This window comes from Eptesicus fuscus, chromosome 9 (genome assembly GCF_027574615.1).
Source record: "Eptesicus fuscus isolate TK198812 chromosome 9, DD_ASM_mEF_20220401, whole genome shotgun sequence".
Lineage (NCBI taxonomy): Eukaryota > Metazoa > Chordata > Mammalia > Chiroptera > Vespertilionidae > Eptesicus > Eptesicus fuscus.
This window is the reverse complement of record NC_072481.1, coordinates 56299642-56326416: the sequence shown is the minus strand read 5'-3', so window position 1 is coordinate 56326416 and position 26775 is coordinate 56299642. Positions and strand designations below refer to the sequence as shown.

General features: G+C 40.4%; 1 protein-coding gene across 1 annotated transcript in view; it reads right to left on the bottom strand.

Moving 5' to 3' along the window:
- The window catches only part of MIGA1 (mitoguardin 1), an 88115-nt gene that overhangs the window by 56452 nt on the left and 4888 nt on the right, over nt 1–26775 (bottom strand). The window contains exons 2-6 of the mRNA XM_054720739.1: nt 17265–17442; nt 14507–14643; nt 6262–6388; nt 3685–3818; nt 2568–2691 (exon numbers count right to left, since the gene is read on the bottom strand). Coding sequence (XP_054576714.1) covers nt 2568–2691; nt 3685–3818; nt 6262–6388; nt 14507–14643; nt 17265–17442 — 700 coding nt within the window. The remainder of the gene's footprint in view (nt 1–2567; nt 2692–3684; nt 3819–6261; nt 6389–14506; nt 14644–17264; nt 17443–26775) is intronic.

Here is a 26775-nt window from a genome sequence, read left to right as displayed (position 1 = left end):
CAGAAGGGTGATCGGTGGGTGGAGGTGGGGGTGGGGGGCTCACTCACACCTGCCTTAGCTGGCCTGGGGCCTGAGGGCTGGGGGCAGCTGCTGTGTTGAGTGTCTGCCCCCTGGTGGTCAGTGCCTGTTATAGGCCACAGGCTAACGCTCTATACACTGAACCAAACCAGCTAGGGCTAAAATATATTTTTATTGATTTCAGAGAGGAAGGGAGAGGGAGACAGAGACAGAAACATCAATGATGAGAGAATCATCGATCGACTGCCTTCTGCACGCCCCACACTGGGCATCAAGCCTGAAATCAGGCATATGCTCCGACCAGGAGTTGAACCATGACCTCCTGGTTCCTAGGTTGATGCTCAACCACTGAGCCATGCCGGCCAGGCTATCCTGTTTATATTTTGAATTACAAATTAGTGAAATAAGTTTTGCTGAGGCTCTAACTTTGTCAATAAGACCTGACCCGTGTGCCTTCCAAAACTAAGATGATTTGCAAGGAGTATAAAACCAGCTATGAATACTTAGGGCAAATATCTTACCTGCAGAAAAGCTCAGCATTGGCAATATTTCCAAATAAAATGACAATTTATATTAAAACTCTTTTTCAAAAAATTTTTTACATTTTCCTAAATTACTAGCTAAGTAGATAAATACACATATATTTTAGTACGATATATCATGAAGTATCCTAAGATATCTTTACAATCAAGATAAAAAATGTGAAAGTAGAATCAGTTTAATTTATACCTGCATGAACAACAAAGTGTCTTAATAACTCTTGGTGAAGCTAATATAATATTGTTGTCAACTGTAATAAAAAAAATTTTTTTTTAATTTTTAATAATGATTCTTGGGACCTAAGGTAACTTGAAAGTGTCATGTCTCAGATCTCTTGACTCTGACCCTGTCCACTTTCAATGTGATGTTGTGATATATAATATATATTTATCAGGTTCCTGACACAGAGCTCCTAAAATCCTTGGAATTTCCTGAGTGATGAGGTTACAGGAGCATCTTTTATTATTTATAATAAACCCCTTTCAACCCATAGGAGAATTTATGCTAATTAGGTGACTCTTGGAGAAAGGGCGATAAATCCAAGGGAACCAACCTGTGATTAGAAGGTTGGAACTTTACGCTCCACCCCTGACCCGAGGGGAGTGGGGCTGGAGATGACATTAATCATCCAGTGACAATGATTTAGTCAATGGAGCCTCCAGTGAAGCCTCCAGAATGCTCACTACAGAGTTCAGAGAGCTTCCAGGTTGGTGAACACATCCAGGTGTCTGGAGGGCATGAAAACTGCCCATTCCCCTATGCCTGTACAAATGAAATCTTTTACCTAAATTCAAAATACATAGACACGTAAACAATTCAAAATGCAGCCACTTTCAGTACTTTACCTTCAGAAATAAATGTTGAAAACTTAACACTCCTTAACTATTTTTTGTATTTAATTTTACTAGAATACAACAATCCTCCTCAATAAAAAGACTCAAATTATTTTTAACAAAAAGGGATGTAATATAATTTTGTCTCATTTCATTTTTTGGAGCATTTACAGAAATTCAGGAAGCAATTATAATCATTTTTTCTTTTAAAAAATATTTTTTATTGATTTTTTACAGAGAGGAAGGGAAAGGGAGAGAGAGTTAGAAACATCGATGAGAGAGAAACATCCATCAGCTGCCTCCTGCACATCCCCTACTGGGGAAGTGCCCGCAACCACGGTACATGCCCTTGACCGGAATCGAACCTGGGACCCTTGAGTCCGCAGGCCGATGCTCTATCCACTGAGCCAGACCGGTTAGGGCTATAATCATTTTTCCTTTGGAAGACTTTACTTAAGAAGTCTCTTTAAAAAAAAACCACACACACAAAAAGAAGTCTCTTCAACGTTCTTTAAAATAGGAAACAAAGGCAATAGTATATAATAATATATGTAATGACTACTTACACCAAAATCTAGCCTGCAATTATAACGGAGTCCAAGAAATATAATTACTTAAAAATATTTTAAATGTGTGCAATGATTGACATGCACATTTCTGGGGTGTTTACGTCCAATTTTTATATTATTGTTTATCTTTTTCCTCTCTCTAGCACTTTAACTGGGATTCTTTCACTTAGAATAATAATTTTAAAATAATGTCACAATCCTTCCTACTACCAGTACTTGAATTTATATCTTTTAAAAAATATTTGACTTTAGAGAGGAAGGAAGGAGGAGAGGGAGAGAGCAAGAAAAACATGGATGTGAGAGATACATCGATCTGTTGCCTCCCATTCACAACCTGACTGGGAATTGAACCCGAGACCTTCCAGTGCATGGAACAACACTCCAACCAACTGAGCCACACCAGCTAAGACTTGAATTTATATCTTAAAGCCATTAAGTTCACTTGAAAAATAAAACTGAAAGAAAAAACAATAAATATGATAGGACATTTTTGCTCTTTGCTATTTCATAAAAAATATGTAACCATATTAATATAGTTAAATGATTACAAGAATATAAAAAATAAAACCACACATTTAATAAAAACCATGTAAAATATCCATCTTACCAAAATCATTAGCAAGAGAATTAGGATCTGATGCCCCCAGCGTAGCTTCAAACTCCTCTTGGAGACGATATGCTCTTTGCAGCAGAGATTCAAGCTTATGGATAAATTCAGTGCTAATAATATCCTACAAAGAGAGAAAAAGTAAAACAGCAAAATTATATTTTAATGTTGAACTCAGAAACATTTCCCACTTTTAAATGAAAGACAGGGAAGTGTGGGATATAAAAAACTGCTGTTGGGTGGTAAGAATACTGTGACAGAAGTCAGGAGGCCTGGGTTCTAGCTGTGCCTCTGGCTAACTCACCTCAGTTCTCAGAGACTCAAAGTCTTTGTGAAATTGTGTTGCATTAGATCAGCGATTCTCAAAGTAAGGTCCCTGGACCAGCAGCATCAACATTATCTGGGAACTTGTTAGAAATGCAAATTCTCAGGACCTACCTCAGCCCCACTGAATTAAAACCCTGGGCCTGGCTGGTGTGGCTCTGTGGTTGAGCATTGACCCATGAACCAGGAGGTCACAGTTCAACTCCAGTCAGGGCACATCCCTGGGTTATGGGTTCAATCCCCAATATGGAGTGTGCAGGAGGCAACTGATCAATGAATCTCTCTCATCACTGATGTTTCTATCCTTCTCCCTTCCTCACTCTGATATTAATAAAAAACATTAAAAAAATATATTTTAACCGTAGGGGTGGGGTTCTCAAATCTGTGTTTTCACAAGCCTTTCAGATGATTCTGATGCATGCCCAAATTTGAGAATCACTAGCCTAAATGATCAGTAAGTACCAATCCAGCTCTAACTCAATGTGAGTTCTATGAATATAATGGAACTTAATTAAATCCAAAGCACAAAACAGACATTCACAAATTCCTTTAGAAATCATATCTGCTTTAATTCTATACATTCTTAGAAAATCAGGAAACTTGATGATAATTTGCAAATTTGGGATTTAACAAGTAACTGAACAGAAAAAGCCCAATAAGAAATAGCCCCAAATAATCCTAGGGGAGAAAATAAGCAGTTCTATTATTAAATACCATAGAAAGCAAGTGCACTCAATCAACAATAAAAGTAGTTTGATTCCTCCAATACTATGATAAATCACCCTTAACTTACATCTACATTTTCTTCAGCAATGGCATCTCCTGCACCCAATTTAATGGAGCTACAGGCTTCATCTTCGGCCTGTCTATTTCTAAAGGTTAGAGCTTGTTCCCATCGACGCAATGCCTCTTCAAACAATTCCATACCTAAAAATTAAGAACAGAACAATTGTAAGTAAGCAAAACCAATGCCAAAATAAAATCATCTGGGGTCTCAAGTGTTTTCATACCGTTATCATCAATGACAAACAATCTGACAGTAATTTCGGCACTAAAGAATAATTTTATGCTCACATCATTTCATAGTATAATCTTAATTTCCCAATGTATTCCAGTAGTTCCAGTCAACCAAAAATCAGAGAGAAATTTAAAAATGTAATTCAAATGTATATGGTGCTTAGGATTTTTCTAGAACAATATCTTGAATTCATCGAAAGTCTAACAATAACGGCAAATTTTTATAGTCACACAACTATCTTTCAAAATAACCCCTGAGTTAAAATGAAAACTGATAAATAAGTAAAATAAACTATTTGATAAGAAGCTATCAAGTTTATAAAGGTTCTCAGAAGGAAAGAGTAGCCCCAGGTGATTTGGCTCAGTGGATAGAGCATCAGCCTTCAGACTGAAGGTTCCCAGGTTCAATTCCAGTCAAGGGCACATGCCTGGGTTTAGGCTTGATCCCCAGTAGAGGGCACGCAGGGGGCAGCCAATCAATGATTCTCTCTTATCATTGATGTTTCTATCTCTTTCTCTCCCTCTTCCTTCCTCTCTGAAATCAATAAAAATATGTTTTTTTAAAAGGAAAAGTAATTCAATGTTAAAAAAGAATATTAAAAAAAGAAGAAGAAAAGAGTAAAGCTTAGAAGAAAGATAATAGCATGGGAGTTAGAATACAGCATTTTCTATCCTTTTTTCCACAAAATGATGTCTTAAATGCATAAGATACCAATTTGCGGATCTGGATGGTAAAATTGCTGGGCTAGAGTTAAAACTATGGGAAGAACCTACAAAGGATATTTCAATTAGGAATTTCATATCCCTGCTGATGTGGAAAAAAATGGGTGAATATGTGCCCCTTTTTTCCATATTAAAAGAAAAAGGTTTACCAAAACAAAAATATTTCAAAACTTTAACTTTTCTAGACATATAAAAGAAAAATATCTCTAATGCTGTTTAAGAATCTGGGCAATTTTTTCTCAAGATGTTTTTAAGATGTGATAGTTAAAGAATACCTCTCCTCTAAGATAATTTCTTCAATTATCTGGAGAACCTACAACTCTAAAAAAATAACATGTTCTATAAATGCAGTTTAGGCCTTTCCGCCTTGTTTTATTTTTTGTAGCAAAGAATCACTACCTACCGCTTCCTTCTAACAAATTTAAGCACTTAAAAGTCAATGACTGTATATTACTATCTACTCTCGTTTCTCCAAATCATACAATTCTAATTCCTTCAGCCTTTCCTCACTCCATCCACTCTCTAGCCATCTGGTTATTTTGGTTAAACATAAGGAAGAATGATCTAACAACAGCGTTGTCTCACTGAGGAACATGACCCAAACTATCATATATCATCCGTTTTGTAACAGAAATTCAAATATGTCACCAATCTTTTTTTTACGTCATCAGTCTTGTAAAGGGCATTGAAACAACAGGTGGGGGATCAGGTGATCCACAGGGCTCTTACCAATCCTGATTCTATGATACTCAGACTCCTATCCGCTTCTCTATTTCTTTTCAATATTCCAAGAGAAGCTGTGAGGTAGGTTTACTAGACACAGAGTAATCTAGAAGCATAGTGAGCTCAATGCTCTGAAGATGTTTGGAAAAGGTGGCAAAAGAACTACTCTTACACCTTTCCCCCCAGGCAGGAGTACCTACTGTGATACTACTGGAGATGATCAGAGTGCACTCAGAGGCACACAGTCCTGACAAGTCATCATCTCCTTTACTGTTCACTGGCTGGGAGCTACATCAAGGGTTTTTGGTTGTGTTTTCTAGTTAATATGAATTTCCTTTCATTAAAAGGAATATAGCCTGAAATAGAGTAGAGAAGAAAAGCATGCTCTGGTTCTCTTTCTGAGATCCAGTGAGACTTTCTAGACATGCTCATGGTCAAGCCAAGAGATGTAAAACACAGGCCTCTTTCTATTTAAAATCTTCTCTGGATAGAAGAAGAAAACCAATGATAGCTAGGTAGAAAGGTAAATGAAGAGAAAGGCAGGAACTTAAATCAAGAGGCCACAAGCCAGAAGCTACTAGAAACTAGAAGACAAGAAACAGATTCTCTCCTAAGCCTCCAGAGGGAGCATGGCCCTAATGATACCTTGATTTCAACCCAATGATTCAAGATTTCAGACTTCTCGCTTCAAGGACTCTGAAATAATAAATTTCTGCTGTTGTAAGCCACCAATGGTAATTTGTTACAGCACCCTCAGGAAACTAATACAATAGATTGTGTTATACACACTAGATTCAGTAGATATAAGAACATTTTAAAATTATAGTTGTTTCCCTTAGAACCATTCATAGTTCGTTAGTTTCACATTAAAGAAATATATCTTAAAACTTTATTATGTTATTCCTACCCATCAAGTATAAGTTCTCAGGAGTAGTCACAGGAATGTTAACAAGTTTAATATCATCTTCATCTGTTTTGTCCCAGGAATTAGAATTGCCACAAGCACAGCTATGACAAGAATTGACACTCTGGACCTAAAATTAAGATGGATAAAAGTTACTTCAAAATCTTTTTTTCATAGTATTTTGTAACTTTTTATATTTATAAATTATTTATATAAATCCTATTTCTGGCAAAAACAATCCATATTATTTCTATTTGAAGAAATAAATCTGATTTATTTAATCAAATTTAGGAGTCATTAGGACCCTAAAAATTCTGAGTCTTTATTTGCTCAAAAATACACAAGTAGAACAATATTTTTAACATAAATCAGTTATTTCCATAAAAAATCAAGCAGTTTTTTATAGTTCATTGGTTTATTAAGTATTTACTTATAAATGTTATCCACACCTAATTTGATTTGAGATATCTAGTGTTAACCCAAAAATAAAAGGGTAAAGTGAGAGGCAACAAACATTTATTAGAGATCCATAAGTAACTCCGGCAGCACTGATTCAGGCAGAAGTCCTATCAGTGTTCTGAGAAGGAAAGAAAGGCCAGGGGTATTTATGCGGAAGAAAGGGGGCCAACTACTCAATGAAGGAAGGCATTTCTGTAAGTGCAGACAAACTAAAATAGTGATGCTAATTCTAAACCATGTTTTTCATTTTCCATCTGGCAGTCATTAGTCAGGGTAGTCATAATGTTTCTGATTTCTTGTTATCTTTGCAGTTATTTGGGGCAGAATGCTGCTTTAGGCCTAGTAAAAAAAAGTTATTTTACCGTGGTTTTACATTCCAAAGATTTGAGGTACAATAAGACTTGCAAGGCAGTTCCTCTGGGATAGCAGTTCTGACTACATTTTAAAGTGGCTCTGTTTATATTATTTTTTACAATAGCTTATTTTCCATTTAAAATTTATCACACATTCTCTAATTGATAACTAAAATTAAAAAGCCTCTACCCATCTTCCCTTCTCTAACAAGGTTCACTGAGCCAAGCATTTCAGTCACCTCTGTGCAGATAACTTCCAAATCTGTAACTCCAAATCTGTCCTATTTTGAGAAATCTAAACCCACATTTTCATCTGCCTACCTGGTGACTCCACCTGGCTCTTCTGGCATCTCAAACATTATATCAAAAAAGTACAACAAGAACTCTTCTTCCTCCTAAATTTACTAGTAGTACGAACTTCCATCCCCATAATTTCTCAAATAGAAAACAAAAAGTCATCTTTAACCTCTCCCCCACAAACCTCTCATATTCAGTTACCAAGTTCTGTAGGCCCTGTCCCCTTCATTCCACTCCCATTGTCATGACCCTGATTTAGGCATTCTTTTTTTTTTTAAATTTCTTTATTGATTAAGGTGTCACATATTTGTCCTCATCCCCCCATTCCCATCCCACACCCCTCCCCACGGATGCCCCAACCCCCTGTTGAACTTTAGGCATTCTTAAAAGGGCAGAAATCTGGGTTCACAGACCTGGTAGGGGCCTCCCTCGGTCACCGAGGCAAGTATAGTAAAGTATTCTAAAGTCTTGTTACTCACAATATTATCATAAGATTCCCTTTTTCTACCTCCTTGTCAAGAATAGCTTCAACTTCCAGTAGAGAAAATTCAAAACAGAGGCACTTCTCTGACACAGAAGTCCAAATTATAGCATGGCCATATATGTACTTCATTATCCTGCTCAGTTTCACAGAGGAACTGAAAGCTTGCAGGCCTTTGATCTAGTTGTTCCTGCCATAGAATAGCTTTTAAAAATTTGTTATATTTTTTAGGCATTTAAGAATGGAGCAGATAAAATAAAATGGATTAAAAATGGCTGCACAGACATGCTCCCAGGAACAAGCTGGAATTACAACTGAAATAGGCTTCCCGAATAATCAATGGAAAACTCACAGGAGAGAACCCTGATACCCAAAGACCGAAGGTGAAGACCACATAAAGACTGATAGGAGGGGTGGAGGCGTGAAAGGGCTGGCCAGGCACCCACAGACAGCAACTGAAGTCCCGGAGAGATATCTCAGCTGTTGGGGGGAGTGCCACTGAGAACTCTGGGATCTAACCCCGAAGCTGGGCTCCTCAGCAGAGAGCACCAAACTGAGGAGAGTACCGACATAACATCCTACCTAATAATAGACAAATATGCAAATTGACCGTACCTTCGCTATGCCCGCGATTGGCCAGGAGGCGTGGGGGGGTGGGACTTGGGGTGGCCGGGGTGGCCGATTGGGCCGGTGGGACGCTGAGCTTGTGTCGCCAGCGGCAGCTCGAGCTCAGCGTCTGCGCCATGGCTGTGCTGCGGCACAGAAGGGGCCTCTGGGGCAGCGAGCTCACGTCCCACCGCGGACCATCAAAAGCGGGAGAGCTGAATGCCTGTCCACCCAGGCACCCAGCTCCCCTGCGATCGAAAACAAAAGCGTGGGAGCTGGGTGCCTGTCCACTCAGGCACCAGGCCTTTCAGAAGCCTCCCCTGCGCTGGAGGCTTCTGAAAGGCCTGGTACACCAGCGATCAAAAGCAAAAGTGTGGGAGCTGGGTGCCTGTCCGCTCAGGCACCCAGCTCCCCCGTGATCGAAAGCGAAAGCGTGTAGGGGACCCTACACGTGCATGATTCAATCATGCACTGGGCCTCTAGTCTAGCTATGAAAAGCAATGGGATGCTGTCTGCCAGGAAGTGGCAGCTGAAAGTTCAGGCACCATCTTAAAGGGCCAATGCACAAAAATTCCCTGTGGAGCCACCCACCTTGTGCTTCAGCAGAGGGAGGGTGAAGTGGACTGGAGCTGTGAGAGCAGGGACTCCCAGGATAAAGCTTAGAAGGCAGACACCCCAAGTTTCCTGGGCTGAGTCATCTGCTGCCTGAGGACATCTTTCCCACATAGACATCTGCCTTGCCTGGGGGGAAGACAGTCGACACACCCTATTGGAAAACACCTTGCCCTGAGGCCACTTAAGAGATTAAAAGTAACAATTAGCCTCCAGGCAGAAGCAACTGCCCCATCCTGTTGAAAAAAATCCTCTCACCACACCTAAGGATGATTGCCTGGAGGCAATTCAAGTCGGAATCCTATTAGTCTGTAGACTGAGGCGGTCTCTGGAGGCTTTGAGTCTTTGTCTGATCCAATTAGAAACAGCCTTTAACACTGTCCGGCACTAGAGATTGAGAGGTATAGAGGATCAACCTAAAACATAGTCACAAACCCAAACAGACCACCAAAATGAGGAAACAAAGAAACAACCCCCAAATGAAAGAATTAGCAAATTCTCCAGAAGAAGAGATAAATGAAGCAAAGAAATTTATCTGAAACAGAAAGAAACCAAGATGGCGGCATAGGTAAACACCTATACTGCTGCCTCGCACAACAATTTCAAAACTGCAACTGGAAGACAGAGTGGACATCGTCCAGAACCACCAGAAAGCTGGCTGGGTGGAAATTCTACAACAAGAAGGAAAGAGAAAAGGACACTGAGACTCAGAGGAGCTGTGGAGGGCAGAGGTGTGGAGATCCGAGCGCGCGAGGAAAGGGGGGGCGGCTGAATACGCGGCTGGCTTACTCGCAGCGCACGGAGAGGGTGGGCAGCAAGCGTGTGGCTAGCTTCCTCGTTCGGGAGGGAAACAAAACCTCCCGACTGCACTGAACTCCAGTTCCAGTACCCAGACTCATTCGGGGAGAAACTGGACTGCGTGGCATCGGGCGAAACTTGAGAGCAGCCTTCTCTCAGAGGTGCGTGCGGCCATTGCAGCAGAACACTGAGACACAGGGGCCTCTTAGGGTGGGGCTGACGGGAAACCAAGGCTGTCTGCCACACCCTGAGACTCCGCCCCATCCAAGCTGAGCACAGAAGCTCTCCCAGCGGAGACACAGCTGATCCTCACAGCCAATTGGCCTGGAGGTCAACTCCCCCCAGTGATACTAACGACAATCTAGGCTTATCTACAACAAGACTGCACACACAGCCCACAAAGGGGCACACCAAGAGTGTCCACCTCAGGTAACTGGGGAGACTGAGCCACTGGGCCCTGCTAGGACACCTAGCACACAAAGCCACTCCATCAACTCAGGGAAGCAGCTGAAATGCGGAGACAAAGAGGCAGGTCACAAATGAAGGAAATGGAGGAAAGCAAAAGACTGGATATAGAATTCAAAACCATGGTTGTAAGGTTTTTCAAGAATTTCGTAGAAAAGGCCGTTAAATGTAATGAGACCCTCGAGGATATGAAAAAGGATCAACTAGAAATTAAGCATACACTGACTGAAATAAAAAATATTATACAGAGACTTAAAAGCAGATTAGAGGATCGCAAGAATCAAGTCAAAGATTGGGAATACAAAGAAGCAAAAAACACTCCTCCGGAAAAGCAAAAAGAAAAAAGAATCCAAAAATATGAAGATAGTGTAAGAAGCCTCTGGGATAACTTCAAGCATACCAACATCAGAATTATGGGGGTCCCAGAAGAAGAGAGAGAGCAAGATATTGAAAACCTATTTGAAAAAAAAAAAGAAGAAAAAAAAAAAGAAAAAAAAAAGAAAGAAAAAAAAAAAAGAAAAAAAAAAAAAAAAAAAAACCTATTTGAAGAAATAATGACAGAAAACTTCCCCCCCTGGTGAAATAGACTTACAAGTCCAGGAAGTGCACAGAACCCCAAACAAAAGGAAACCAAAGAGGACCACACCAAGACACATCATAATTAAAATGCAAAGAGCAAAAGACAAAGAGAGAATATTAAAAGCAGCAAGAGAAAAGCAGTTAGTTACCTACAAGGGAGCACCCATATGATTGTCAGCTGATTTCTCAACAGAAACTATACAGGCCAGATGGGAATGGCAAGAAATATTCAAAGTGATGAATAGCAAGAAACTACAACCAAGATTACTCTACCCAGCAAAGCTATCATTCAGAATCGAAGGGCAGATAAAGAGCTTCACAGATAAGAAAAAGCTAAAGGAGTTCATCACCACCAAACCAGAATTATATGAAATGCTGAAAGGTATTCTTTAAGAAGAGGAAGAAGAAGAAAAAGATAAAGATAAAAATTATGAACAACAAATACATATCTACCAACAAGTGAATCTAAAAACCAAGGGAATAAAAAATCTGATGAACAATATTAACTGGTGAATATAATAGAATCAAGGGCATAGAAAGGGAGTGGACTGACAATTCTCGGGGGAAATAGGGGAGTGGGGAGTGCAGGAAGAGACTGGACAAAAAGCGTACACCTATGGATGAGGACAGTGGAGGGGAGGAAAGGGCAGAGGGTGGGGTAGGAACCTGGTGGAGGGGAGCTATAGGGGGAAAAAAGAAGAACAATTGTAATAATCTGAACAATAAAGATTTATTAAATTTTTTAAAAATTGGAAAAAAATAAAATAAAAGAGGTTGTTCTATTTTTTTTAAAAAAAGAAATTTATCTGAAACAGAGTTCAGAGTAATGATGTTAAAAATGCTCAACAGTATGAAAAAGGATATAGTAACTATGAAAAAAGAACAGTCTGAGATAAAGAATGACATAATACAAATAAAGAACACATTGGAAGGAATACACAGCAGATTAGGGGAAGCTGAGGATCGAATCAGTGAATTAGAAGACAGAGTTGAAAATAACACTAAATTAGAGAACCAAGAAGAGAAACAATTAAAAAACAGGAGGACAGCTTAAGGGACCTGTGGGACAATGTGAAACATAACAATATTAGAATAGTAGGTGTGCCAGAAGAGGCAGAAAAGGAGAAAGGAATAGAGAAGGTGTTTGAAGAAATAATGGTAGAAAACTTCCCTAACCTGGTAAAGGAAAAAGACACAAGTTCAGGAGGCACAGAAAACCCCAAACAAGAAGAACCCAAACAGACCCACGCCCAGACACATCATAATTAAAATGCCAAAAATTAAAGACAAAGAGAGAATCTTAAAGGCAGCAAGAGAAAAGAAAACTGTTACCTACAAAGGAGCTCCCATAAGGCTGACACCTGACTTCTCATCAGAAACTCTACAGGCCAGAAGGGAATGGCATGAAGTACTCAAGGTAATGGAAAGCAAGGATCTGAGACCAAGATTACTATATCCAGCAAGGCTATTATTCAAAATAGACAGTTAAATAAAGAGCTTCCCAGACAAAAACAGGCTAAAGGAGTTCATCACCACCAAGCCAATATTATAAGAAATGCTAAAGGATTGCTGTAAGGGATTGCTGAGAAGAAGAAACAGAGAGAGAAACCTAGCCATAGCCAATTAAGATGGCTATAAATAAGTACCTCTCAATAATAGCCCTAAATGTAAATGGATTAAATGCTCCAATCAAAAAGTTTAGGGTAGCTGAGTGGATACAAAAACATGACCCAACTATATGCTGTCTACAAGAGACCCACCTCAAAACAAAAGACACACACAGGATGAAAGTGAAGGGATGGAAAAAAAATTTTCATGCAAATGGGAAAGAAAAAAAAGCTGGAGTAGCAATACTCATATCCGACAAAATAGACTTTATGCTAAGTGAAATAAGCAAGTCGGAAAAAGATAAATATCATACGATCTCACTCATTTGTGGAATATAATGAACAACATAAACTCATAAACAAAAATAGAGCCAGAGGGGGGAAAAATATTCTAGAACATAATAAAAGTAATCCTGTTTTTGCCAATTTTTAATATTTCCTACAACTTTTGTGATATCATACTATGTTAGTACAGTTTTGGTAGTATTATTATACTTAAAATCCTTTTATCCTTGAAATATTGTTTATTGCATGTAATTTTATATGTAAGGTCATTTTTCTTGAATAATCGGTGTTTACTGCATGTAATATTATCATATTTAAAATAGTTTTTCTTGAAATATTAAGGTTTATTGCATGTAACATTATTATACTTAAAATCGTTTTTCTTGAAATAAAAAAAAACACTGAAAAATAATAAAATACCTTGAAAAAAAGGGGGGGGGCAGCTATATATTCTAACAAAATATAGAAGGTACAGAACAAAATATGGTGTCCTGTAAACTATTTTTTTAAATGAATACACACGAGCCCAGCTGGTGTGGCTCAGTTGGTTGAGCATCATTCTATGCACCAGGAGGTGTCACAGGTTTGATACCCCATCAGGGCACATGTCAGAGTTGCGGGCTCTATCCCCAGTAAGAAGCGTGCAAGAGACAGCCAATCGATGTTTCTCTCTTTCTCTCCCTCTCCCTTCCTTTCTCTGAAATCAATACAAAAAAATAAATAAATAAATGAATATATATGATGGTAGAGGCATGCACTCCCTGAAAGATTATACATAAGAAAATGTCAGTTTGTCTCAAGGGCGGGGGGAGGGATTGAGAGGATCAGGAACATATCTTTCACTGTACATTTCTTGCTTCTTTATTTAACAAATGCATATACTACTGATTTTTTAAAATAATTTTAAACTATATTAGATTTAAACAAACAGTAACTTCATTCCTCACTTGTCAATCAATCCTATATAATAAAAGGCTAATGTGCAAATCGACAGAACGGAGGAATGACCAGTCGCTATGGTGTGCACTGACCAGCAGGGGGCAGAAGCTCAACGCAGGAGCTGACCCCTGGTGGTCAGTATGCTCCCACAGGGCTCACAGCTAGCGAGCGCAGCAGCGGTGGTGGGAGCCTCTCCCACCTCCGCGGCAGCCCTAAGGATGTCCGACTGCTGGCTTAGGCCTGCTGCCCATGGGGAGCGGACCTAAGCTGTCAGTCGGACATCCCCTGAAGGCTCCCAGACTGCAAGAGTGTGCAGACCGGGCTGAGGGACAGCCCACCCCGCTACCCTCCCCACCAGTGCACAAATTTCATGCACTGGGCCTCTAATACTATAATAATACTCCAAAGACAGAGGTGAGAAACTCCATACTTGGCTACAATGAATCTAACATTTTTACCTAAGCAGACTCATCAAGTGAGTTTTGTGAGCTAGTACAAAGTCTGGATGCATCTTCCAGCTTTTTGCAGAACATGTAGCTTTGAAGCAACATTTCCATATCACCACCATTTTTATAGGATCCCATGGGACCACATCACTTACTCAAACTGGCTAAATAGTTAGTAAAAGGATAATTTCATTTGCCTGAAGACAACAAGCTCAATCAGATTTTTTTAAGGTTCTTTCCATATTAAGAGCTACTATAATTGTATAACATTTAAACCAATAGATAAACTTAAAAGAATAATGAATTTTCTTCTTTACTTACAGAGGCCAAACTCTGTGCAGAACCTGAGTATTTACTGAAAAGTCCTCCATTAGCATAGTTACAAGACTGAGATCCTTTGTCTTTGACAGAACTTAAAGATAATGTCAAATTCTGTCTGCTACTGGAACAACTTGAACCTACCAAACAAACATAAATATTAAAAGTATCATAAGTCCAATGATAAATTTCAGATAAAATTTCAAAGTTTATGTTATATTAATTCACAAAGCTGATCTTAAAACATTTCATTCAATTGTATAAATTATTAAATGTACACCAATATTAAAATCTACATCTTTATACAATCTTACCTTATAATAGACAAATATGCAAATTGACCGCACCTTCGCTACGCCCAAGCCACGCCCACCAACCAAGCCACGCCCATCAACCACGCCCACCAGGAAACCATTACAGGGACGCTGGGGCCGGTGGCTTTCCGGGCGCCTGCTCCGATGGCAGGGACCCTGCTGGGGTGCGGTGCGGCCGAGCCCAAGGACCGGAAAGCCGCCCGGGGCTTTCTGGGCCTTGGGTGCCAGCCGGGTGCTTGCTCTGATCGGAGCAGGGACCCGGCTGGGGTGCGGTGCGGCGGAGCCCAAGGACTGGAAAGCCGCCAGGGGCTTTCCGGGCCTTGGGCGCCAGCCGGGTGCCTGCTGCGATCGGAGCAGGGACCCGGCTGGGGTGCGGTGCGGCGGAGCCCAAGGACCGGAAAGCCGCCCGGGGCTTTCCGGGCCTTGGGCGCCAGCCGGGTGCGTGCTCCGATCGGTGCAGGGACCCGGCTGGGGTGCGGTGCGGCGGAGCCCAAGGACCGGAAAGCCGCCCGGGGCTTTCCGGGCCTTGGGCGCCAGCCGGGTGCGAGCTCCGATCGGAGCAAGGACCCGGCTGGGGTGTGGTGCGGCCGAGCCCAAGGACCGGAAAGCGGCCTTGGGCGCCAGCCGGGTGCCTGCTGCGATCGGAACAGGGACCCGGCTGGGGTGCAGTGCGGCCGAGCCCAAGGACCGGAAAGCCGCCCGGGGCTTTCCGGGCCTTGGGCGCCAGCCGGGTGCTTGCTCCGATCGGAGCAGGGACCCGGCTGGGGTGCGGTGCGGCCGAGCCCACGGACCGGAAAGCCGCCTGGGGCTTTCCGGGCCTTGGGCGCCAGCTGCGATCGGAGTAGGGACCCGGCTGGGGTGTGGTGCGGCCGAGCCCAAGGACCTGAAAGCCGCCCGGGGCTTTCCGGGCCTTGGGTGCCAGCCGGGTGCGTGCTCCGATCGGAGCAGGGACCCGGCTGGGGTGCGGTGCGGCCGAGCCCAAGGACCGGAAAGCCGCCCGGGGCTTTCCGGGCCTTGGGCGCCAGCCGGGTGCCTGCTGCGATCGGAGCAGGGACCCGGCTGGGGTGCGGTGCGGCCGAGCCCTGGGGGTCTGCTCCTGCAATCGGGTCGCAGGGACGCTGGGTGCAGCTGAGCCCAAGGCCACCGCCCAGGGCCAAGCCCGGACCCTGAAAGAAGGTAGAGGGCAGTGGCCACAGCCAAGGCCTGGGTCCCCGGTGCCGGCAGAAAACTGGTGCAGGCAGCCAGGTGAATGAAGGTCTATTGCACGAATCTTCGTGCAAACGGGCTACTAGTGTTTTTAATATTGCTAAAATCTGATTCTTAAATGAAGAAGAAAACATTCACCTAATTAATTAGGGCACTATTTGATTATCTAATGTAATTAATATAAAAATATTGAAAACTCTGAACCTCCCCTGGCCAGGTGGCTCAGCTGCTTGAGCATCGACTCATGAACCAGGAGGTCACGGTTAGATTCCTAGTCAGGGTACATGCCTGAGTTGTGGGCTTGATTCCCCAGTAGGGGGTGTGCAAGAGCCAGCCAATCAACGATTCTCTTTCATCACTGATGTTTCTATCTTTCTCTCCCTCTCTGAATATCAATAAAAATATAAATAAATAAATAAAATATATAAATCATTTTCTTGTACATAATACAGTACAAGATGCACAGTGGATGCCTTAAAACACGAACAGTACTGAACTATATTTATATGTATGTGTTTTTCCCTATACACACATACTTTATGGTTTCTCTTTGGCACATGCAAATTGTCAAATCATTACTCTTGTGCTTTGGGGTCATTATTAAGTAAAATAAGGGTTACTTGAACACAAGCATTCTGATACCCTGACAGTCAATGTGATAAGTGAAATGTGGCTACCAGGTGATTAAAAGGCCAGTAGCATATATAGCGTGATGTGAGGGACAAATGGATGACTCTGTCCCAGGCCAGATGAAGCAGGACAGCATACAATTTCATCACACTACTCAGATCGGCACACAATTTAAAACTTATGAACTGTTTATTTCTGGAATTTTCCATTTAATATTTTCTGATGGTTGACTGCAGGTAACTGAAACTATAGAAAGCAAAACCATGGATAGGGGAGACTACTGTATAAAATTTTATGTCTCAATATTATCTTTATTTGTTTTTCTTTTTTGTTGTTGTTTTTCTCTCAATATGATATTTAAAAGGAAATATAAATGGACATATGCCAAATATTATCAGTAGTTATTTCCGGGGAGCAAAGTTTCCAGTGGTTTTAATTTCTTCTATTTGCTCATGTGTATTTCCTAATTTGTCTAAAATTAATCTGCATTACTTGTGAGTTAAATATTAAGGAAGGAAATTTTGGAGACTAAACCACTGAAATCACTGCATTCAGTTATGATTTACATAAAACATTTCCTTTGTAGACTTAATTTAGCTATTTCTACACACCTTTTTCTGATGCTGCTCTTCTAGTGTATTCAAGTACGAGGTGCTCTGGTTCCCATGGTAATGTTTTTCCTTTCTTCTTCCCACGTCTTCTTTTAAAGTGATGAGCCAGAAAAATTACAGATACGGCAGTCACTGCAGTTACCACAATCAACTTTTTAGCTACCGGTGAAAACCTGATCTGAAAAAGATGCAGTTAGCTTGAGAAAAACATCTTTTATTTGTTCACTTAAAATAAAGACATAAAATTTAAAATTATTCTTAAACTAATCTAGTACTAAATACTACCCAGGTAATATTTATTCATTCAATGCAGTTAGCTCAATTTGAATTTTAGAGCCAACCCTCCCACCAGAAAAAAGGAAATGTAGTAATTTTTTACCCACTGCTCTGAAGTTCTCAGGTAAGTAATATTACCCAAGGAATCAAGAGGAGCATAACATAATTCAACCTCATTAATATTTGTTGAATAACTAAGAATTAATTCATGCAACTAAATATTCCGCCTGAATGATAGCAAGATTTTTCATTATTGGAATGATTAAATCAAACCTTCTCAATGAACCGAATTTTTTAACCATCCAGAAATTTAGACAAACATACATTAACTCAATTTCTAAAAGCATCTGAATAAGCCATTTGATTTGTGAATTAATCAACAAATTCTCAGCATCTTACAATGTACTAGGACTGTGCTATAAAAATTAAAATAAAATCTAATTGTACTAATTATATTCCATAAGCATTTAGGGAATGCCTTCCATTGATCAGGAAGCACTGGGAATACAGAAAATACAAATCTTGCCCTGGCTGGCGCGGTTCAGTGGTTGAGCATCAACCTATGAACCAGGAGGTCACGGTTCGATTCTCGATTCCTGGGCAGGGCACATGCCCAGATTGCAGGCTCCATCCCCAGTAGGGAGTGTGGAGGAGGCAGTGATTCTCTCTCACCAATCAATGATTCTCTCTCACCATTGATGTTTCCATTTCTCTCTCCCTCTCCCAATGGAAGGCATTTCGTGCACCAGGTCTCTAGTAAAAATATATTTTTAAAAAGAGCCCTAGCCGGTTTGGCTCAGTGGGTAGAGCATCAGCCTGTGGAATGAAGGCTCTCGGGTATGATTCCGGTCAGGGGCATATGCCTGGGTTGCGGGATTGATCCCCAGTGGGAGGCGTGCAGGAGGCACCCGATCAATGATTCTCTCTCATCATTGATGTTTCTATCTCTCTCTCCCTTTCCCTTCCTCTCTGAAATCAATAAAAATATATTTTAAAAAAAGAATATCCTACTTCTAAAGTAAAAAAACAACAAAACTTAAAAAAAAAAAGTTGGGGAAAGGACTAGTACCTTTCCACTGCCTATCCAATCCTATATAATAAAGAGGTAATATGCAAATTGATCCTCATGCCCTCACAAGATGGCTGTCTACAACCAGGCCGGCAGGGGGGTTAGTGAGGGACGATCAAATGACTGAACAGCAGGCTGCATGGGGCGACCAGGCTGGCAGGGGGGTTAGTGAGGGACGACCAAACGACTGAACAAGCAGGTTGAGTGGGGCAACCAGGCCAGCGGGGGGGCCGTGAGAGGTAACCAGGCCGGCGGGGGGGGGGGGGGGTGGCCAGTTAGGGTGACCAGGCCAGCAGAGGAGGGCAGTTGGGGGCAACCAAGCCGGCAGGGGGGACATTAAGAGGCAACCAGGCCAGCGGGGGTGGGTGCAGTTGGGAGTGATCAGGCAGTCAGGGGGGGCAGTTGGGAGCGGTTAGGCTGGCAAGGGGGGCAGTGAGGGGTGACCAGGCCATCAAGTGGGGCAGTTAGGGGCAACCAGGCCGGCAGGGGGGCAGTAAGAGGCAACCAGGCAGGCAGGCAGGTGAGTGATTAGGAGCTAGTGGTCCAGGATTGTGAGAGGGATTTCCGACTGCCGGTTTAGGCCCGATCCCGAGGATCGGGCCTAAACCGGCAGTCAGACATCCCTCAAGGGGTCCCAGATTGGAGAGGGTGCAGACTGGGCTGAGGGGACCCCCCCCCCATGCACAAATTTCGTGCACCAGGTCTCTAGTAAAAATATATTTTTAAAAAGAGCCCTAGCCGGCTTGGCTCAGTGGGTAGAGCATCAGCCTGTGGAATGAAGGCTATCGGGTTTGATTCCAGTCAGGGGCATATGCCTGGGTTGCGGGATCGATCCCCAGTGGGAGGCATGTGGGAGGCAGCCGATCAATTATTCTCTCTCATCATTGATGTTTCTCTCTCTCTCCCTTTCCCTTCCTCTCTGAAATCAATAAAAATATATTTTAAAAAAAGAATATCCTACTTCTAAAGTAAAAAAACAACAAAACTTAAAAAAAAAAAAAAAAAAAGATGGGGGGAGGACTAGTACCTTTCCACTGCTTCCCATGCAGCAAACGCTGGGGCTCTTGTAGTGAGAGCCTTTCTTTAAGTATATGAAGCCAGTTTATAATTTCTTCAGTAAATGTGGTAATTAGTGGTATCTTGTTTCATATGTGGAATAAGGAGGTTGTTATGGTTGATTATTATGGATAGTATGAATGTAGTAGTTATTAGATTATAGATAAATAGGTTTAATAATGTTATGGTTGGATTATAAATTAAGATAGAAATTATTTATCCTATATGAGCAACAGATGAATAAGCCGTAATTTTACGTAACTGTGTTTGATTTAATCTTCCTCAACCTCCAATTGCAATTGATAATAAGGATATAATTAGGAGGTTTAGATTAATAAGTGAAATTGTGTGTAAGACAGATAAGGAGGCTAGTTTTTGTCATGTTAGTAGAATCAGTCCTGATGATAGTGGAACACTTTTAGAGAGGGAAGAAGAGGAAGAGAGAGATAGAAACATCAATGATGAGAGAGAAGCATTGATAGGCTGCCTCCTGCACACCCCACACTGGGGATCGAGCTCGTAGTCTGGGCATGTGCCCCAACTGGGAATCGAACCGTGACCTCCTGGTTCATAGGTCGACACTCAACCACTGAGCCATGCTGGCTGGGTGTAAAATCAAAATTCTATTTATATGTTATATATTATTTTTACATAAAATTCCCATTAAAGTTTACAATCCTAATCTCATGAAAAAAAGAAACCTTTCCATGACAAAAATAAGGCAAATTTCCCAGGGAAAGATGTTTATCCTAAGTAATCTAGACAACACAAGATTTGAAAGTCTCTAATATTACTTCTGCCTATCGCTTTTCATTTGTTACTTTTTCCCCTCACAGGAAAAGTCAAATACTTCTATACCATTGCCTGAAACACTGGAAATACAGCATCTCATTTCCTTACCTCCAGGCAAAATGCAAACTAGACATGTGTCCTATTCATTCAACATGCATTGAACATCAACTTATGGGCCACACGCTGAGAATAAAAAGAAAGGAATAAGACCCTGTTCCTTGTGCTCATATTGCACAATCCTCCCCCCGCCATAACCTGATGCCACTGTTTAATGTTCTTGTCAAGTTTTCCTCCCTCATCTAATGTTCTCTGGAAACAGAATAGTTATTTGGTTACATACAAGTCTTCGGCTCCAATAACCTTGTTTCACTTTACACAGCATAAACTTCTCATTAAAATTAAATTGATGTATTCCTTTAAGTCCAACGCAGTACTTACCACACACCTTTTCTTTCTACTTCCTTTTTTGTTTTTGTTGTTTGTTTGTTTGTTTGTGGGAGGGTTCTAAGTTAACTCTCAGTGCCGGGACTACATCTAGATCTTGCTCAACACTTTGGAGCTTGACTTAAACACAGTGATGCTTAATACATTTACTTTGAATAAATCTCTCTGACAACTGGAACATACCACAAGTCACATGCTAACTGCAAACTCTGGAAAATGGGGATATTAATATCTTCCTCATACGGTTGTTATAAAAGGAGATGACACATATAAAATAATATCTGACACAAGCAGACATTCAAAAAAATGTGAGCTCTTAATATTTTAGTGTAACAAACATCTTATTTTGGAATAACTTTATATTTACAGAAAAGTTGCAAAGATAGTAGAGAAAGTTCCCACATCGCTCAAAAAGTTCCCACATCTCTGATATTAATAACTTATATAACCATAGTACTCTTGTCAAAACTAAAAAATTAACATTAGCACATTATTATTAACTATAGACCTTGCCCAGGCCAGGTAGCTCAGTTGGTTAGAGTGTTGTCCTGATAAAACAAGGATTCCAGTTCAATCCCCAATCAGGGCACATACAAGACGCAACCAATGAATGCATCGATGGGTGGAGTGGTGGAGCAGTGAATCTCTCTCTCTCTCTCTCTCTCTCTCTCTCTCTCTCTCTCTCTCTCTCTCTCTCTCTCTCTCTCTCTCATCAATTTAAAAAAGAAAGAGCTATAGCCCTATTCTACTTTCACCAGTTTTCCTACTATTGTTCTTTTCTATTCCAGGACCAATTCAGAATACCACACTGCATTTAGACAGATTTTTATTTTTAAGTGTTTAGTTAATTCCTAGTCTCTCTCACTCCACTCTGATTTTGGACAATCAGCTAAACTACTTACCCTTTTCCAACGGAAAAATAGAGTTTGTTTGTATTAACATGATACATTGTAATATACCAAAATGACCCTTAAGAAAACTGCAGAAGCTAAAGAGACTTAAGTATTTTGTTTAGAGTATGTATTCATTAAATGAAACAAAAATAACTGGTTTGGCTCAGTAGATAGAGCATCGGCTTGCGGACTGAAGGGTCCCAGGTTTGAATCCGGTCAAGGGCATGTACCTCGGTTGCGGTCACATCCCCAGTAGGGAGTGTGCAGGAGGCAGTTGAATCGATGTTTCTCTCTCATCAATGTTTCTAACTCTCTATCCCTCTCCCTTCCTCTATGTAAAAAAATCAATATATTTTTTTTAAAAAGAAAAATACTTGGAAAATGTATTATTCCTTAAATAAATAAAACAGGGAAATAAAATAGGAGTGAATATTTATTGAGATTCTCACTCATCTTTAACTGTGTGCTGGACACTGTAGATAAAAATTTCTTTAAAGAGGTTAAGTAACTTGCCAAAGTTACTCAATCACACAATTCCAGTGTTCGAACATGAATCAAAATGCATCAGACAAGATGTGTTTAAATCCATGCAGGTTATGTATCATGTGTTGAAATTACTTCAGTCACAATGACATATCTCACTATTATTATGTTATATAATAAAATGATATTACATTATTATAATCTATATATATAAAAGGCTAATATGCTAAATGTCTGACCGTTTGACCATTTGACCGGTAGCTATGATGTGCACTGACCGCCAGGGGGCAGACGCTCAACGCACAGGCATGGAAACATGGAACAGACTGATGAATGTCAGGAGGGAGGCGGGGAAGGCAGGAAGAGATTAACCAAAGATCTTATATGCATGGTTTTTGGCCCGATTCCCACAGGCCAGGCCAAGGGATCCCACCAGTGCATGAATCCAGGCACCAGGCCTCTAGTTAATTATATAACTGAATTACACCCAACATGGATTGTCAATTTTTGGAGGCTGAACTAATGAACAAAAAAATTTCTTTTTCATAAATAGTCCAATTCTAATACTCTAAACTGTCCAAACAAGACTGACCTTTTTTCCTGGTCCTTTCTTGGTATTCAAATTATAGTCTGCTCTCTTAATACAGGGGTCAACAAACTTTTTGATAAATGTCAGATAGTAAATATTTTAGGCTTGTGGAACATATGATCTCTACTGCAACTACTTAACTCTGCTGTTAATGCAAAAGCAAACACAGATAAAACATTAACAAATGAGCATGGCTGTGTACCAATAAAACTTTACTTACAAAAATAGATGGTAGCCCTGACTGGGTCCATCGGCTACAGTTTCTGACACACTTAGTGCATTCTATACAATGGAATGAGTTTTGGATACTAAGTACCATGACTGAGAGTAAATATATCTGCAACAATTCTTTATATTACTTTTTAAATATTCCATGAAACAAATTGGACAATAGTCCTAGCCTCATAAATGTATTTCCAGGATTGAAAAGCAGGTGGTATAATAAAACCAGTATGGCAAAGGATACAAAAATAATTCATAAAAAAGAAATATAAAATGCTAATAAATTTTTTTTTTAATTTCTAGGCTGCAAATAAATAGGCATTGTCAAATATTACTAACTAGTAAGATTGTAGATTGGTATACCAATCTGGAAAGTAATTTACCAATGTTAAAAAAAAAATAAAACTTCACCCTGACCAGTGTAGCTCAGTTGGTTGGGCATCGTCCCATGTACAGAAAGGTTGCTGGTTCACTTCCCAGTTGGGCCTCATGCTGGGGTTGCGGGCTCAATTGCAAGTGGGGAGTGGGGGCATGCAGGAGGCAGCTGATCAACTCTCATATCAATGTTTCTCTCTCTTTCCTTTTCTCTTCCCCTCTCTCTAAAATTCAATTAAAAATATTTTTTAAAAACCTTCAAAATGTTCATAGGTTTCGGGGTCAAAGAGATACAACTTCAAATCCTATATTATATATGCAATTTTAAACAAGCTAATTAAGCTCTTGAAGCTTCCAGATCTACAAAATGAAGATGATATCTAAATTCCAGGGTGATTTTGAGGATTAGAGACATCTACACTAATAAAAGAGAAACATGCAAATTGACTGTACCTCCGTGACGCCCACCAGCCAATCAGGAAGGAATATGCAAATTAGCAGGACAAAGCTGGCGGCGCAGAGCAGCCGGGCAGGGCAGGATGTCTGCTATGAGGGGGAGAGTAGGAGGCGGAGGGAGCTACAGGAGCAGCACTCTGGCTGGAGCGAAGCGAAGACTCCAGCCGGAGTGAAGCCTGCAGACACGGGCCGGAGTCAGCAAAGCCTGTGAAGACTCCGCCTGGAGTGAAGGCAGAAGGCGATGGCCAGAGCGAAGGCCTGGGTCCCGGGTGCCGGAGGAAAACCGGTGCCGGCAGCCAGGTGAAGAAAGGCCTATTGCACAAATCTTCGTGAAACGGGTCTCTAGTTATATATATAAAAGACCTAAAAAATGTCTTAAACATAGTGAACACTAAGCAGTAACTACTACACTCATAATTATTCTCATACGTCTTATCTGTGAAACATCCTTTCCTAGATATATAAAATTACACTTTGTATGTTCCATCAATCTAAGAAACTTTATTTTAAGATGCAAGCAGGTTTTAGAAATGTGAGAAATGATCATCTTGGATTTGATAAAACAGTGCAAGTTTAGTGAACTAACTGCTACTTTCTATCTGTATATTTTTATTTAATACAATAAAAGTACAAATTGAATTAGAAGCAAATATTAAGAATAAAAACACTGTTGCCATGGATAATAAACACATGAAAAGATGCTCAACGTCACTAGTCACTAGAGAAATGCAAATCAAAACCACAATGACCAGATACCCAGTTTTGAGTTTGATCCCCATCAAAGCACATACAGAAATCAACCAATGAATGCATACATGGGTGGAGCAGCAGATCAATGTTTCCCTTTGTATCTCAGATCAATGTTTCCCTTTGTATCTCTCTCTCTTGCCCTTCCTCTTTCTCTGGTGTCAAAAAATCAATATTTGGGGCGGGGGGGGGGGGGGAATACCATAAGATACCAATTCACACCCATTATGGTGGCTACTATCCAAAAAACAGAAAAATAACAAATGTTAGCAAGGATGTTATAAGAAACTGGAAGTTTTTTGTGTTGCTGGTAGAAATGAAAAACAGTGCTGCTATTATGGAAGAGAGTATGGTCGTTCCTCCAAAAATTAAAAATAGAATTACCATATGATTCAGCAATTTCATTTCTAGGTATATACCCAAAAGAATTGATAGGAGGGATATCAAAAAATAGGTATCTGTACAGCCATGCACATAGCAATATTATTCAGAATAGCCAAAAGATGGAAGCAACCCAAGTGTCCAGCAATAAGACGAATAAATAAACAAAATGTGGTGTATACATACAATCAAATGTTATTCAACCTGGAAAAAGAAGAAGATTCTGACACAGACCTGAATGTGAATGAACCCTGAGGACATTATGCTAGGTAAAGTAAGCCAGTCACAAAAAGACAAATACTGTATAATTCCACTTATAAGATACTTAGAGTAGTCAAATTCTTAGAAACAGAAAGTAGGAGTGGTGGTTTCAGGGGCTGGCGGGGAGAGGAATATAGAGTTGCAGTTTAATGGCTGTAGAGCTTCAGTTTTAGAAGATAAAAGTTCTGGAGACTGGTTGTACAACAATGAATATACCCTAATGCTACTGAACTGCACATTTAAAAATGGTCAAAATGGTAAGTTTTGCACTATGTACATTTTACCACAATAGCTCAGTTGGTTAGAGAGTCATCCCGATACACCAAGGTTTGGGGTTTCATCCCTGATCTGGGCACACACAAGAATCAACCAATGAATGCATAAATAAGTGGAGGGGGAAAAACACCTCTCTCTCTCTCTCTCTCTCTCTCTCTCTCTCTCTCTCTCTCAAGTCAACAAATAAATTTTAAAAAAAGATTACAATAGTAAAAACATCAATTTGAATAATAATTCACTGAAAATAATTGTAATGGACTGTGTAAATTCACTTATGGTAGAAAAACAATTTTTTTAATCCTCACCCAAGGATATGTTTATTGATTTTTGAGAGAGAGAGAGAGAGAAACATCGATCGGTGGTCTCCCATACTCCAACTGGAGACAAACCTGAAACCTAGGTTATGTGCCCTGAAAGGGAATCAAATCTGCAAATTTTTTGGTGTACAGGATCACGCTCCGACCAACTGAGCCACCCAGCCAGGAATAGGTAGGAGGATTTTTTTTAAAGTAATGCAATCCCAGGTCAACCTAGATGAAATGGACACATTCCTAGAAAAATACAATCTTCCAAAACTCAATCAGGAAGAATCAGAAAACCTGAATAGGCTGATTACTACCGACGAAATTGAAGCAGTAATCAAAAAACTTCCAGCAAACAAAAGCCTGGTCCTGATGGCTTTACAGGAAAGTTTTACCAAACATTCAAAGAAGAATTACTACTGATCCTCCTCAGACTATTCCAATAAATACAAGAGGAAGGAATTTTAAGCTCTTTCTATGAAGCCCGCATTACCCTAATCCCAAAACCAGAAAAAGATACTACAAAGAAAGGGAATTACAGGCCAATATCCCTGATGAACATAGATGCTAAAATCCTCAACAAAATATTAGCTAAGTGCATCCAACAATACATTAAGATTATACGCCATGACCAAGTGAGATTTATTCTGGGGATGCAAGGCTGGTACAATATTTGCAAATCAATAAATGTGATACATCACATAAACAAATTCAAAGACAAAAACTACATGATCATATCAATTGATGCAGAAAAAGCATTTGACAAAATCCAACAACCTTTTTTGATAAAAACTCTCAGCAAAGTGGGAATAAACATAATAAAAGCCTTATACGACAAACCTATAGCCAACATCATACTCAGTGGGCAAATATTAAAACCATTTCACCT